The following is a 15,779-nucleotide window of genomic DNA, read 5'->3' on the forward strand; positions in this document are numbered from 1 at the left end:
ACCACAGCTAGCTATGGAAGAGTGGGAAAAACACACATTTGGAAAATAGGAAAGAACGAACCATGTTCCCATCCCAGGACAAGCTTACTAGTTAGAGCAGACCAGAGCTGGGGGGAAGGCAGAAGTTTTAGTATTATACGGCACACAAAATTTTGCCAAATAAACAGGACTGGACGGGCATCACACACTTAGCGTTTAAATGTGTTGTTGAAAAATCAGACATTCAGTATCAAAATGTTAACTATGTGTTACACATCTGTGTGTTTGTAGACACATAATAATAGATGGTTGTACTGGGATGTATTAATAATATTTCACATTTTTTCAAGTAAGAAAAAAAGCATTAATGCATTATCATTAATCACAGCCTCCAATTTCCTAAAATGTCACTAAATACATGTCTTACAAATCTGTGTGTGTGTATGGGTGTGTTTGGAAACATGTAAAAGATTGTTATTGGGATGTAAACTTACAAAATATCACCTCTTGATCACCAAACTATCAATGTGTGGTTTTCAGCAGACAACTGCTTTGTAAGCTGTGATTTCTTTTAGCACCAGCAACATCCAAGACGCACATCCCTTTTGCTGACTCTCAGAACTGAGTTTTCAAAACCTTTACACAATTCTGAGATTTTATTAACCATATTTGGAATATAACTTGAGACTTCCCCCTTAAACCTCTTATTTAAAATACTATATTGAGGTTGGTGTAAATACATAAAGGAATGGCTGAAAATGTATTTAAAGACAATTATATTCCCTGAAGTTTGTACATGAAAAAAATCAAGGGGCATTCTAAAGAAAAAAATTAACCAAAAAGGCATGAAATGAAAGAAGCAGCTGAAGGGACTTTTCAAAATAATGAGAGTTGCCAGAAAAGTCATGGGATCTGCCCTAGATTTCATCCACGAGAGGAAGAAACAGGAGCTTCACAGAGTAGAGGAAATGGACAGAATAGAGGGAAAAATACAGTTCTTTTCTGATCGTGCCTTCAAAGTCCTGCTTAGAAAACATATGGTTACCCACGGTTTACAGATACATATTAAACATTCTGTAAACCATAAACAACACAAGTATTGCATATTACAGTTAAACATACTAAAGCCTCATAATCACCATCTTTCAACAATACCACAAGAAGGTGCTCTATATTATGGACAAATAATTTAAAAATCAGGGTGCCCTTACTCTAGAGAAGATGTGTTCTTAGTATTTACAGTTTATTTTAGTTTCTTACTCTGGACTTTATCTTACCCTAAAGGTCTAAAAATATTAAAAGTCAAGGATAACTTTAGAAAGGTGATCAAAGTGTTAGTCACTCAGCTGTGTCCGACTCTTTGTGACCCCATGGACTGTAGCCCACCAGGCTCCTCCGTCCATGGGGTTTCCCAGCCAAGAATACTGGAGTGAGTAGCCATTCCCTTCTCCAGGGAATCCTCCTGACCCAGGGATTGAACCTGGGTCTCCCACATTGCCGGCAGATTTTTTACCATCTGAGCCATCAGGGAAGCCCCTTTCATCAACTCCTGAAATCTTTATTCATGTTGATTCTTTTAGTTAAGGGAAATCGCTATTCTGGTAGCTGCGTATTTGTCCTTCAACCGCTTTAAGGGCTTAGCAAGTAACTTATTTCACCCAGGGTTCTTTAACTTTCATAAATCTCCTTCCCTTATGGAAATGTGAATGCTCCTCAGGGAAAGATCACAAGCTACTCTTCAGAAGAAGAAGAGGACAGCACAAAATTACTTTGTACTTCAAGAAACTGGATAATATAAAAGTATTGATCTTTTGAAAAGAGTAAGTACACTAGGTATGATAAAACCCAAGTTTACATTCAGGCAATAAAACCTGGAGCACAAACACCACTTCTATGGTAAGAGTTCATTGAAACTGTAGAATTATTAATTTCATTAATAATCAATGTCTAAAAATGTCTCTTTTATACAGAGGAAATATTATTTGTAGCTGACACTGCATTACAACGACTAGTATATCTGTACAAGTCTACATATGTGATAAAGTATATTATTCTTTCAGAACATGACATTCTGAAGTACTTCTAAAATGTATTAATTCCTTAAACATTGAAAATTTTAAATTATTTTAAAAAATAAAGTACAGAGCTTTAGTCCACAAGTACCCAATTACCTGAGAAAATCTGATGCTATTTCTCCATTTACTTACGGGGTTACATAATCTGCTATGTAAAATTTTATACAGTTGTAAACTTCTTTTTCACACATAAAATTATGAGGAATTGTCTTTGGCAAAATAGCTGCTACTGAGGATGTGAAGGCAAGGGGCAAATGTCCCCAGGTAACTGTGACTCGCTGGGATGGAAGGAGAACTTGCATGGTGACAGGAAAAGCCATGTGCCCAGATTCAGAACCAAAGCCAGAGACCGGAGGAATAAGCACCAGACCTCAACTCACCTTTGCCATTTGAGCTTGAACCCCACTTGCCTTCAGGGCAGACACAGCCTTCTGAGCTGCTGCAGGACTGTCAAAGTCAACAAAACCATAACCTGAAATGCAAAACACAATTAGTATTTAAGCTGTTATTTTATGATTATGTAAAGAGGGAAAGGATGACTCCATTTGGTCTCTGAGGCAGGCAACAAAAATCAAAGCCCTGACGTTCTGACAGTCCCAAGCTTTATAGCTGCACTGCAATGTCCTCCCCAGGCTGTCCGTCCCGCCTATCTGGGCTCGGTAAGTTTCCCTTCAAAGTTTAAAAAAAAAGGAAAAAAGAGAAACCAGTTTATTTCCTTTTCCAGATCTTTTTCTCAAGTGTCTGTACTTGCTGGAGTGAGGCAGGGGATTGGGGAGGAAGACATCCAAGTTATCAATCAAGATTAAAAAAAAAAATGGGCCGGGGGAATCAACTTCAGGAAAAAAGTAGCATTTTTAATAATTTGGTAAGAAAGATGGAGCTATCCTACAGAGCTTACAAATATTTGTTTATTCTGTAAATTGCATTTTTGAAATAAATTCAGTACAACCATTGGATACTCCAAATATAAAATAATCTACATATTAGAACTTGTTTAAAAATATTACTTATTTATCTAAAATACAGCTCACAATCTCTTCAAAATAAATAAAGGGCAGGGGGGAAATGGCTCCAGAAACCCAAAAGAGCTGTTTTCACGTTCCTGGCCTTAAGTCTAAAAACAAAACATAATAAAACAAACAAATAAACAACATCCTAAGAGAGGCCCTGGTTCAAAGCTTATTTATCCATAGCTTTTCAAACATTTTAAACAAGCTGGTCAGCTATTTTCCCTGGCTATAACAAATCAAAAGCAGGAAATTAGAGGAAAGAGGGGTCAGGTTGAGGGTAGGGCTGCTACAAAGTCATATGGATGGTACCTAGTGAAAACTAACAGCAACCAGTAAAAGAGGAAAACAATACAAAGAGCAGGCGTTACAGAGCGTATGAGCAACAGTTCCATGAACCTCACCAATCCCATAAGCATCACTGTATTAAATCAGGCAATCACTAATGTGCCACTATGATAAGTCTTAAATTACTAAGAAAAGGTTCAACTGTATTTAAAAGCACATCAGTGAAATGATCAGGGTTCCAGGCAAAAATATCAACAGAGATCTACTTGGGACTCAAACCTATTATCAAATTAATGTTAAATGAGTAAGAATATTTTGAAAAAGGAAAGTCTTGTCTGGAAGTTACACAGAAGAGGGGCCAGGCCTATCATTTATTTATAGATATTATAAAGCTACAGTAATTTAGACAGGAAGGAACTAGGGTCAAAATATACACATCAACACGACAAAACAGAAACTTCAGAAGTAGTTCAAAGAGTGTGCAGTGTTAGCAACAAAAATATTGGCCTGATAAAAAATTAGTGAACTAGACTATGAATTACAGAAATAGGTATTTTAGAGAGACGAGTATCAAAGCTAAAACAAATAGCAGCTTCTTTCTATTACTTGGAACTGTGATGGAATAAGGCTTAATTTGATTTTGACAGTGAGTAGAGAAATACCCAGGTTGGAAGGAAAAGAGGAGGCTGACCCAGGTAAAAACAGAGAATGCTCCTCAACAGCCAGGTTAGAAATTAGGTTAAATATACTTCATATTTTTTTAGAAATCTGTTATTAACGCTAATATGCAACCTATTATGAAGATGCATGTGGGCACACACATTCTCACTCTCTCACGCTCATACATATTTTATTACCAAGCAGAACTTAAGCAGGTCATAAACGGACACCCAACTACATTGAAATGATGTAATATCTGATGGATGTTTAAGAGTCCTTCTTTAATTTTATTGTTATCAATAAATTACAGTAAGATGAAGATCCCAAGTTTGATGTTAATGTAGCTGAAGTTTCTACTCAAGTACTGTGTTAGTATTATTTTATCTGTTATTTCCTTATTAGGAAAAATCCATAATGGCTGCATCTTAGCTAACTGTTTACATTCTTTTCTGGCCTTGCCCAATGCCACTACACAGCTGTTTCATAAATATTTGCTTAAAACAAATATAACGTGCTTATGCATGCAACCGTGTGCTCTTTCACTTTCCCTGTTATAATACTTTCAAGTAAATATAAGAGTATATAAATGGGTCTCACAGATTCTCTGGGGTTTCATTATTTAAACATGTGTACAGATATTTTTGAAGGTGGGAGTCACTAAATAACACAGTATCCTCTCACTGGAACCCCAGGAGGATTCTCCCAGGTCTTGGGACCAGGCATAGTTACGGCATTTCTGCTTCTTGGGTTTTCTTCTACACTGAGATTACTGAATCATGGGAGTAGGTACGTTATTTTTGGTTTGGCAACCAGGAAACGCAGGGCCATTTCTGTAGTAATAGGAAGCTTCCTGCTCTTGCCCCTGTTTTTCCTTTGGTCTGATTTGTCCTCACCCATTTTGTGTGCATTTGTGTTTTCTGGTCTTATATGCAACTCTGTAAACACTGAGCACAATCAATCCTTTGTAAGTTTTTCCTGGTCCTGAACTGGCATGTACACTAGAGCTGAAAAGCATTTAAACACCTTTTGTTGGCTAAAAACTGGCAAAAGTTGAAATGTAGGAGAGCAACTGAATAATAAATTTTTAAATTTAATAACTACAGCAACATGTTATTCAGAGCAATGTTTCCTTCAGCTTAATTTTGTCTTCTGGAGAAAGGCCCCCAAATATGTTTTGTGACCAAAAAATGTACTATGACCTCTAAGGTCTCTAATTTTCAGGTATGAAATTCTTTGTTCGTTTCAATCTCTAAAAATTAGTATACAATACAAGCACTTTTCATTTATACTAATCTTTTTTTTTCATTTATACTAATATTCTTAAGCATTACCTATATTCATCCACCCACCCCACCTTCCCAAGTTATTTATAACATGGCTACTAACATGTTATCAGTCTTTATAGTGAGCTATGCTGTTTTTTTTTTTCTCACTCGTCCCAAAATTACTTTTTTTCAGGAGCTCTTTCATTGCCCGTTCCAGAATTTTATAAATCCATTCCTGCTTACTCTCTCTCCTCACCCACTCATCCACACCCCAGATATCTATCATTTTTCCTTTCTGAGAGGCCTGTGTGACACACAAAAGCCTTATAAGGTTTCTATCACTGCCCCCACATACTAGCCAGGCTCTCCTACGACTCAATTTAGGAGAAATTCTCTAGGAGACATGTATCGAAAACTAGTTCTGATTTATACTTATTTAGAAGCCCCACAAATCTCCCCACTAATCTTTGGACTCTTGTCAAATATCATGGGTTTATATTATTATAAGATGTTAGGTTTAGTATTTTTTTTTTCCCACCAACAGCATTTCTAGATCACGCTAAGCATCTGTGGACTTTTGGTTTCTTGGCAATAGGGTCGTGTTGGAGAAGAGTGTGAAACAGTAGTGTCCAGGGCAGAGGTGTGATAGAGAATTCACTCAGGGAGGCCGCTCGGTCCTCTCTCTCACTTAACTAGGGCAGCTCTGCTTTTTAACACACTGACCTATGTGAAGACTTCTTTTTTGAGGGAGAGGGAATTGGGTGGGGTCAGGAGGAAGAAAGGTAGGTAAGGCTGTAAAACTATTGTCTACTATGATTTCTCTCTTGGTTTGAAACAAATGCTGAGATCAGCTTCCTGGTTTATACCTGCATGAGTCCATCTCTTGGTGATAAAACCAAAAAGTTTTTCCCTGTGTCCCTGCTCATCCAAATCATTTTAAAATATGTGAAACAAGACTAACCTGGTAACTGGGTAAACATTTCAGTCTACAATTAGACTCTCTCCAGTTTAATTCACTTAAAATATTAATTGAGTATCGCTCTACATAAAGCACTGCTCTATTCAGTGTCCTAAGGCAAAACTGCCTGAATGTGCCATGCTGATTAAACATGGGCTCAGATATTTGCCACAATAGCTCCTTTAAATTCAGGAGCTTTGAAGAAGAGACAGGAGTACAATGAATCACTTCAAGTCTAGATTAAAGGAAACGGCTGGCTTCTAAGGCGAGGCCCCACCGTACCATAGACTTCATTGACGTTCTTTGCCTTGTTCAGATTGTGCTAAGTCACAACCGTCACCCCTACTTGGAAAACTGGAGTCTAATTAATGAGGAGATTTGCCTTCTCTGCCTATTCCTGTCAACCTTATTTCAATTCATGGGGTCAGTTGTTAGACTCAAAGTCAGCTGACTCCATTCTTCCCTTTTCCTAGAAATCACAAGCCTATTGTTAAGATGCTGGATCATTAAAAGTCAGAGCCACAGAGCATCAGTGCTGCCTACTGTAGACGCCTCCTCTTCCAGCTCATGGAGCTGGATGAGCTCATCCTAATTACACAGAAAACTGAAGGTCAGTGCATCAAATTAATGCAGCAGCATATTTCAAAGGGGCGTATGACCTCCCCTCCCGATTACAATTTGGTCAGTGAAAATGGTTCTCCCCTCCCTGCTGCCAATATTGTCAACAGGCATTCAGCAGAGAACAATTGGGAGTATTGAAACACGTAATTAAGTACTGCTTAAAACTACTCTATTCTAATTAATAGAGCCAATTTGCACAATATGTAATCTTTTCAGTTCTTTAGTACAGTCCAATGGTCTTCGGTAAGCAGCTCTAATCTCCTCAGGCTCAGGAAAGAAAAGCTATTTTCTAACTCTACTCCCCCTTTAAAAGCAGGGGATAAATGCCAGCCAGTATTTTGCATGTTAACTCTACTGGCGTCAAATCTGGGATTCTGGCAAGCGGCTAGCTGCTGTTGGGTTTCCAGCCAAAACTCAACCAGGGACCAACGTAAGCAATATGCTGACACCGTGCAAGACAGAAACTGGTTGACATGTAAGATTTGCGTTTAATAAATGGAGGTAGTTTTGAAATCAAAGATCAGGTTTAAAATTCCACTTTTTTTTTGAAGCTCTGATTTAGTAAATCATCAGACAAGGAAACATACCTTTGCATTTGTTTGTTGTCTTATCCAAAATTGCCTTTGTGGAAACAATCTTCCCATATCTAAAAAAAGAAAAAACAAGAGGTTATAATTGAGGAACCTTTATTAATATTTAAGTCCGGAGAACACACACACTTATTAAACCTCTGCAAACTTTAAAGTATAAAATGTTCTTTACTAGGGGACAGGAAATAAGAATTCGAAACTCAAGCTAAACTAAAAAGGAGGAATGGCTAGACCCCTCATTTGGCTCTTTGGATTATAGTTTGATACTTAGCTTGGAGAAATCAGGCACTTACCTGGTGATCTTGGGACCAAAGAAATGGAATGTGAGCTTTAGGAAAAATAGTTTCTCTACAAAAAGCAGTTTCTTCTAGTAACACTGTGTGTGTGTGTGTGTGCGTGTGTTGTGTGTGCGTCGCTCAGTCATGCCCGACTCTTTGCAACCCCATGGACTGCAGCCCACCAGGCTCCTCTATTCATGAGATTTTCCAGGCAAGGATACTGGAGTGGGTTGCCATTTCCTTCTCCAGGGGATCTTCCCAACCCAGGGATCGATCTCGGGTCTCCTACACTGCAGGCAGATTCTTTACCAACTGAGCTACAAGGGAAGCCCACAGTAACACTATGTCTGTGGTCAAATGCAAAGCCAAAGGCAAGGCTACAGAATTGTTAAGGGAAAGGACTACGATGCATAAAGCCTTTATGAACTAACTGAGGCAAGAAAGCTCCCTGAATCACTCTATTCATTTTGCTTTTGCAGGTGATTCTGTGTGGCTCTAGATCATCACAGAAGGGTGTGTTGGAATATGTATCTTTAACACGCTTGATGGGATATTTAAGCATTTTAAATGTAATATTTAAAACAGGTCTTTTTATCTAAGATTTTGATGACTATTTATAAATATATTTTTAAGACCTCTTTTAATGCCATAATAATAGTTACACAGTGTACTCACTAATGTATAAGTGGGCATGTGTGTGCAAGAAATAGGCAATAAAAAACAAAAAACAATGAACCAGGAACCAAGCATTAATTTATGAGAGTTTGTATGAAAAATGTGTTCAAATTCCTTCATGTACAATAGAAGTTGGGGAAAGAAGGAAAACAATTCAGAATGTTAAAACTGAGTGCACTGCTATGGAAAACAAAGGGGGGGACTTCCTTGATGGCGGGTGGCTAAGACTCTGAGCTCCCAAAGCAAGAGGCCCAGGTTCAAACCCTGGCCAGGGAACTAGATCCTGCATGTCTCAACTAAGACCTGGTACAAAAAAATAAATAATTAAACATAATTAAAAAAAAAGAAAACAAAGGGGCAAGAGAGTTTAAATATAGGTACTACCCTATATCCTTTCACAGTGACCAGACTACAATGCAAAGCACTGCTATCTATGATAGTCATCAAAAAACAGAGAAAACCTTTGAAAAATAATTCTTAAAAATTACTGGGTCTATGGGAAAGGCATCTAACATACTTATCTGAGACTATTTCCACATTTATACACGCCAAATCCCCCAATTTTAATTTTCTATATATTTACTTTAAAAATTTCACATTTTCTCTAATATTTTCTTGTGATTGCTGCTGAGGACTAAAAAGACTTAAAAGTTTTAGGAAATGGAAGTATCTGTGCAGTACTTTAAAACATTTTCAATGTTGCAGGTTTCTATTTTATGCATTTGAACAAGCTGAAAGATACTTATCTAGAAGAAACAAATAGTTTGGGCCACCACTCTCCCTCAGTTAACTTCACTCTGTGTAATCATGTAATCAAATGATTACTAACTGAGCATAAAAGTAAAGATAACTTAAGGTTTAAATGACAATTACATCCAAGAGGCATAAGGCTGCATAAACACCTTCAATTCCCTGTAAAGACTGAGTATTTGCAACAACCTTAATAGAAGGTCACTAAGCTTACAACAAAAAAATTTGCAAACCAGAAAAAAGTAAGTGATTTAAAGACCACCTTTTAGCAAGTTACCTAAGTTATTGACACGCTTGATATTTATCAGAACTCTCTCCTTTGTACAAGTTTTAGCTGAAAATGCTTTTAGACTGCATCCCTACCTCAGCCCTTTGCAAAAGCAGGGAAGAAAACTGGTATGACTTCAATGTAGGATAAAGGTATTGGGAGTTACAGAGATTAAGGGACTTTGCTTGAGGTCACAGAGTTCAGGGTTTTTTGTAAACCAAATAGAAGGAAATTTAGAGAAGGTCAGGGGCTGGCCTTCTATCTTTCTGGTTCTGCTCTCCACATTAATAATGAGGAAGAAGACGTGGAGAGAGGAAGGAGTGGGAAGCAGGGAAAGAGAAGAGGCTCCTGGTAGCACTGAATCCAGAGACTCCATCCGTGCCATACTTTCGTCTGGTGTGGGTTCTCTTTGATCTTTGCTACATCTGACATTACTCCTCACTTTCACACCTTAGCTTCTAGGACCCTCATTCTGGGGATCCCATCTCACCTTTCTGCTCTCTCTTTCAGTTTTTTTTTTTTTTTCTTCCTCATTCAGCTCCCTCCTCTCTCTCTCCTTAACCAAGTTCTTTCATCACATTTAATAATTAGTCCTCCACCTTCTCTTCCCTAGGAAATATATCCAATGTCATGGATTTAATAAACGAATCTTCTCTGATGAAGCCAATTTCTCCTTCCTGGGTTTTTATTTTAATCTGACCAAAGGTTTAGTTTTTGTCTTCTTCTCTTTACTTAAACATCTTAGTATCTTATTAAAATATAAAATACTTAAATATCTAGTTACATGTTACCTCATGTCCTCTATTTTCTAAGTCATATCTCCCAAGAACCCTAGACAAATCTTTCCTTGTCTCCTCTTCATGTATCTTTTCATTCTATAGCACCATTAGATCCCCTTGTTCCATCAAGTTTGTGGTCTCTGAAGTGAAGTTGCTCAGTTGTGTCCGACTCTTTGCGACCCCATGGACTGTAGCTTACAAGGCTCCTCTGTCCATGGGATTTTCCAGGCAAGAGTACTGGAGTGGGTTGCCATTTCCTTTTCCAGGGTATCTTCCTGACCCAGGGATCGAACCCAGGTCTCTCGCATTGCAGGCAGACACTTTACCATCTGAGCCACCTGGGAAGCTGGTGATGTCCCTGAGACATCATCAACTCGGCCATTCCTGAGTCCAGCTAGTCATTAACTCTTTTAACATGTGTCTAATATTAATTTGCCTTAAACATTACTTTGCCTTAAACTCTCTGGGACTTCCCTGGTGGTCCAGTGGTTAAGACTCTTGTGTTCCCAATGCAGGGGGCATGGGTTCAATCCTTGGTGGGGAACTAGCATAGCAAATAAAAAAAAACAGGGGGGGAGAGGTGAGAGTTGAACATGGTTCTCTCGTCTCTCCACTGCCCCCTCCTACCAATCTTTGAATTTAAAGAACCTGTTGTTAACACTAGATTTTCCATGAAACCATCCCTAATCTCCTCAACCATTCAGTGGGCGATTTGATAAGAAACCAGAAAGGAATAACATTTACTTAGTTTCTACTAACGGAGAAGGCAGTGGCAACCCACTCCAGTACTCTTGCCTGGAAAATCCCATGGACGGAGGAGCCTGGTAGGCTGCAGTCCATGGGGTCGCTAAGAGTCGGACATGACTGAGCGACTTCACTTTCATGCATTGGAGAAGGATATGGCAATCCACGCCAGTGTTCTTGCCTGGAGAATCCCAGGGACGGGAGAGCCTGGTGAGCTGCCGTCTAAGGGGTTGCACAGAGTTGGACATGACTGAAGCAACGTAGCAGCAGGAGCAGCAGCAGTTTCTACTAAAGTTCTAGGCATTTTCTGTGTATGATCTTATTTAACTTCACAACAATCTTAAGAGGTAGCTGCTCTTATTCTCACTTTTGCAAATGGGAAAACAAAAGCTCACAGAAATTCTGGGTCTAAGATCTTGCCTAACACATCAAAAATGAAAAATAGTTAAAGTTCTTACTGCAGTTTCTCTATGAAATGAGAAATGCGCCAAGGCTTCAGCTGCGACCCCCTCTCTACACAGGTGTGAGCCTCACCAGCCCCTCCGCCAGGAGACCGTTGCAGTCGGCCAGCCCCTGCTCCTTGGTAACCATGTGTGACCGAAAGGCTGAGATCAAGAACAACGATATGTCTAAGGAGATGCAACAGGACTTGGTGGAGTGTGCTACTCAGGCATTGGAGAGATATAATATAGAGAAGGACATTGTGGCCCATATCAAGAAGGAGTTCGACAAGAAGTACAACCCCACCTGGCACTGCATCGTGGGGAGGAACTTCGGTAGTTATGTGACACGTGAAACCAAACACTTCATCTACTTGGGCCAAGTGGCCATTCTCCTGTTCAAATCTGGTTAAAAGCATGGACTGTGCCACACACCCAGTGATCCATCCAAAAACAAGGACTGCAGCCTAAATTCCAAATACCAGGGACTGAAGCCTTCAGCCTTGCCTAAGGGAACACCTCCACCTTTGAACCTGTCTTGTGTTTTGTAGAGGGCATTCTCTGTACTAGTTTGTGGTTATAAAGCAATTAGCAAAACAGCTTACATTTGTATTTATTTTCTATTCCACACCTCTCTGCCCCATGTTTTTTCTCTTCAAAATCCATTCCTTTAAAGAAATGAATCTGTTGAAGAAGTGTGCGCTAATTACCATTTGTTCAAATAATCTATTGAAGATGGCTTATTACTTGATCTTGGGTAGGTTGGTGGGGGTGATTCCTTGAAGTTTCTGTGGGATGAAACAGACTAGCCTGTTCAACACATTTGAGTTTCATCCTTGCCCATCCTGTTCCTGTTGTGCATGGAAGAATACTGCTCAGAAGTGCATGTTGAGAAATGCATGGCAGAGAAACTACTGGATTAACTCTTAGTCCTAACCTGATAAATACATTACTTAAGTGCTCCTTTGGGATAACTGCTATAGAGTGTTCTGGGCCTTAGGCCTCAGAGATGATGAAGGTGTAGTAGAACTCCTTTAAGCTTTCTATGGCTGTAAAATGGAAATAAGCTGGTGAGAAAGTTGGGCTAATAAGAAATTTGTTGGGCTCTAGACATTTCCCTTCCCCTGCCTTGGCCAGAGTATACTTTAAAGATTAAAGGTGGTCTTAAGAGGGAAAAAGCTTTTGAGCAGCGGTCCTCCATGTGATTCTAATAAAGTCTGCAGGAATTAAAAAAAAAAAAAAGAAATTATTTTGAGAAACAATTTCCTTTATACACTCAGAGTATGAACAGTGAGGGGAAAAAATGGAAGCTCTCTTCTATTAAGGCATCAGAATAGATTTATTTTTCAAGCCAAAGCAAGTTTTTTGTTTGTTTTAGACACAAGAAATAAACAGGTGGTTCATAGTTGAAGGAGGGATGGGGGTGTGTATAGAAGAAGAGATATGTCTATCATTTATCAGTTTTACTTTCTATTGTGGTTTTCATCATGATTTGTGGGTTAGCACTGAAAGCCCATGACTTCCCAGAAAGTCAAGACAGTTTTCACTCAGCCATGGTACTACTGCATACCAGCCTCTCTCCAATCCAGGGGTTCAGGAGGCTACTTCTATGGAGTTACCACAGGTGGTGGTGGGGGTTGTGGGGGCAGGGGTCTGAAGGGTTTTCCTTTCCTACATCTTTTCTGTGAACTGTTCACTCAGTTATACTGCTCAGAGCACAAGGGGCTCTCACAAAAATACAGATCCCTGGCCTGGAAACAGAAATACTTTTAAATTGCTCAGGCCCTGGTGAAGTCAGTTTCTCAGGGGCTGATGCAGTCATATTGTGGGGATGGAGTACAGAACAAGCTCTTCTGATGACATGAGAAAGGATCTACAATATGGGGAAAAGCCACGTGGCAAATGGCACTTCAATGAGCAGGAGAGGGGGCAGCAGGGTTCAGAGTGGTCACTATCCCTCCCTGCTAGTCTTATCTGTAGTTAAGATTTAATAATGTGAGGCAAGCGATGGAGTGGCTGGGGGAGAACTCATTACAGATGATTAACATTTAGCCTAAGTCTATCGTTGATCAGCAGTGCCTGTAAGAGTAACAGATATCTGGGGGGGAAATTCATAAAGCAACCAGATTTTCACCTCCCCACTCCTATTTGCAACTTAATTTGTAAAACAAAACAGAACAAAAAATCTAGTAACAGGGACATATGATTTATTGGAGAAAACAGGCCTCCTAACTGAGTAGGATTCACACTCTAAGAACACCAAGGAGATGCATGCCCAAGAGAGCAAGCTGCAGAATTTTATTGGGGAAAATATGAAAACAAAGATTCTTTGGGTTTTATCAGCTTCAAAGTAAGAAGACTCAGACTCACAGTTGTAGCTACCCAGAATATAATATTCTGTGCTAAGAGTAGACGATCCACCCCAGAGGAAACTCTGATAGTAAAAGGATAGAGAGTAATTAAGGGACATGACTACAGAGTACTGAAAATCTCAAAGGGAAGGATAAACAAGTAAAAACTCAAATTTAAACCTATTGGCTGAAAAAAGTTTTGCTTAGAATCTACCTAAATTTCTTTCCTTTGCACCACAGCTTTTGTCATATCTCCCCATTTCCATTTCTTCTTTCATTGGCTGTAATATAAAATCTAAGTATATTTAGTTTGCACTTACTAAAATAAAACTTGATTTTTCTCCTCTGTCTCCCATCATTTAGTCACTCGTAAATTTTACCTTTTTGATAATTTACCATAATTACAAAAGAAATGCATATTTGTTGTAATTTGAAGACACGGGAAAGTAGATTAAAATACTAAAATCACCTATTGTCCTGGACACAAATGTGAAATGGATTGTTGAATATCTTTACAGACTCGTCCAATGTGCATGTACATGCATGTGCACATGGCATGTGAGTGTACATGCGTGCACACACACACGTACACTGATTCTCTCCCCTTGTAGAGAATTTGGAGCTTTTGAACATTGCTGGTTACAAGCCAAGCCTCTGGAGAATGGAGTTTATTCCACCTACTACCAACAGATGGCGGTAAGGGTTGATGAGTAATTTTAATATTGGTCATCCCAGTTACAGATTCATTTAAGGCTCTATGGGGTCATTAGCAAGGCTTATGTTAATTTATTTTATAAACATTATCAAACAAACAAAAAAAATAAGTATGTGGAAAAAAACTACAAAAAAGTGTACACATAATGTAAACAAAAACTGCTTATTTTAAGTGTGAAAAAAGGTGGGATATTCCTCATGCATATAGGACGATCGTTTGTTTGACTTAATAAGTGAACTGCCTCTGAAGGACAAAGAAACTTCCCACCCTGTGAGAGAGATTGTGCCCATGCAAATGACAATAACCAGCAAGAAGGAGGGAGAGGGGGCTGAAATGAGGGAAAAACCAAACTTCTGACCACGTGCTATTGAATTAGGATCCACACTGGAAAGCCTGACCTAGTGAGTCAATTCAGGGGAATAACAGAAGTAACAGCTTACATTAATACAGCTTTTATCTTATGCCAGACACTGTTTTAAGTGATTTAGGTCAAATATTTTTAATCTTCCCAGAAATCTTTTGAGTAGGTGAAGTTTTATTACACTTTGTAGATGTGAAACTGAGGAGTAGAGAGAGTATGGGACCCACTGAAGGTTACACTGGAAAAGGTCAGATTTCATTCCAATCCCAAAGAAAGGCAATGCCAAAGAATGCTCAAACTACCACACAATTGTACTCATCTCACACGCTAGTAAAGTAATGCTCCAAATTCTCCAAGTCAGGCTTCAGAAATATGTGAATCGTGAACTTCCAGATGTTCATGCTGGTTTTAGAAAAGGCAGAGGAACCAGAGATCAAATTGCCAAGATCTGCTGGATCATGGAAAAAGCAAGAGAGTTCCAGAAAAACATCTATTTCTGCTTTATTGACTATGCCAAAGCCTTTGACTGTGTGGATCACAATAAACTGTGGAAAATTCTGAAAGAGATGGGAATACCAGACCACCTGACCTGCCTCTTGAGAAACCTGTGTGCAGGTCAGAAAGTAACAGAATTGGACATGGAACAGACTGGTTCCAAATAGGAAAAGGAGTACGTCACGGCTGTATATTATTACCCTGCTTATTTAACTTATATGCAGAGTACCACCCTTACGGCAGAAAGTGAAGAGGAACTAAAAAGCTTCTTGATAAAAGTGAAGAAGGAGAGTGAAAAAGTTGGCTTAAAGCTCAACATTCAGAAAACTAACATCATGGCATCTGATCCCATCACTTCATGGGAAATAGATGGGGAAACAGTGGAAACAGTGTCAGACTTTATTTTTTGGGGCTCCAAAATCACCACACTTGGTGATTGCAGCCATGAAATTAAAAGACGCTTACTCCTTGGAAGGAAAG

The 15,779-nt window shown here is 39.1% G+C and overlaps 2 protein-coding genes across 8 annotated transcripts in view; one reads left to right on the plus strand and one right to left on the minus strand.

Moving 5' to 3' along the window:
- The window catches only part of RBMS1 (RNA binding motif single stranded interacting protein 1), a 220,041-nt gene that overhangs the window by 34,000 nt on the left and 170,262 nt on the right, over positions 1 to 15,779 (minus strand). For all 7 annotated transcript variants that reach the window (XM_005897272.3, XM_070357510.1, XM_070357522.1 and 4 more), the window contains exons 3-4: positions 7,441 to 7,499; positions 2,435 to 2,526 (exon numbers count right to left, since the gene is read on the minus strand). In XM_005897272.3, coding sequence (XP_005897334.1) covers positions 2,435 to 2,526; positions 7,441 to 7,499 — 151 coding nt within the window. The remainder of the gene's footprint in view (positions 1 to 2,434; positions 2,527 to 7,440; positions 7,500 to 15,779) is intronic.
- Positions 11,092 to 12,983, plus strand: LOC102285827 (dynein light chain 1, cytoplasmic-like). The gene has a single exon (XM_070380860.1). It carries the CDS (start codon positions 11,413 to 11,415, stop codon positions 11,788 to 11,790), a length of 378 nt encoding a protein of 125 aa, XP_070236961.1. The 5' UTR covers positions 11,092 to 11,412; the 3' UTR covers positions 11,791 to 12,983.

Source organism: Bos mutus, chromosome 2 (assembly GCF_027580195.1).
Source record: "Bos mutus isolate GX-2022 chromosome 2, NWIPB_WYAK_1.1, whole genome shotgun sequence".
Taxonomy (NCBI): domain Eukaryota; kingdom Metazoa; phylum Chordata; class Mammalia; order Artiodactyla; family Bovidae; genus Bos; species Bos mutus.

Excerpts from the sequence above, each read along its gene's own strand:
- LOC102285827 (XM_070380860.1), top strand. The coding sequence starts at position 11,413 with ATGAGAAATGCGCCAAGGCTTCAGCTGCGACCCCCTCTCTACACAGGT.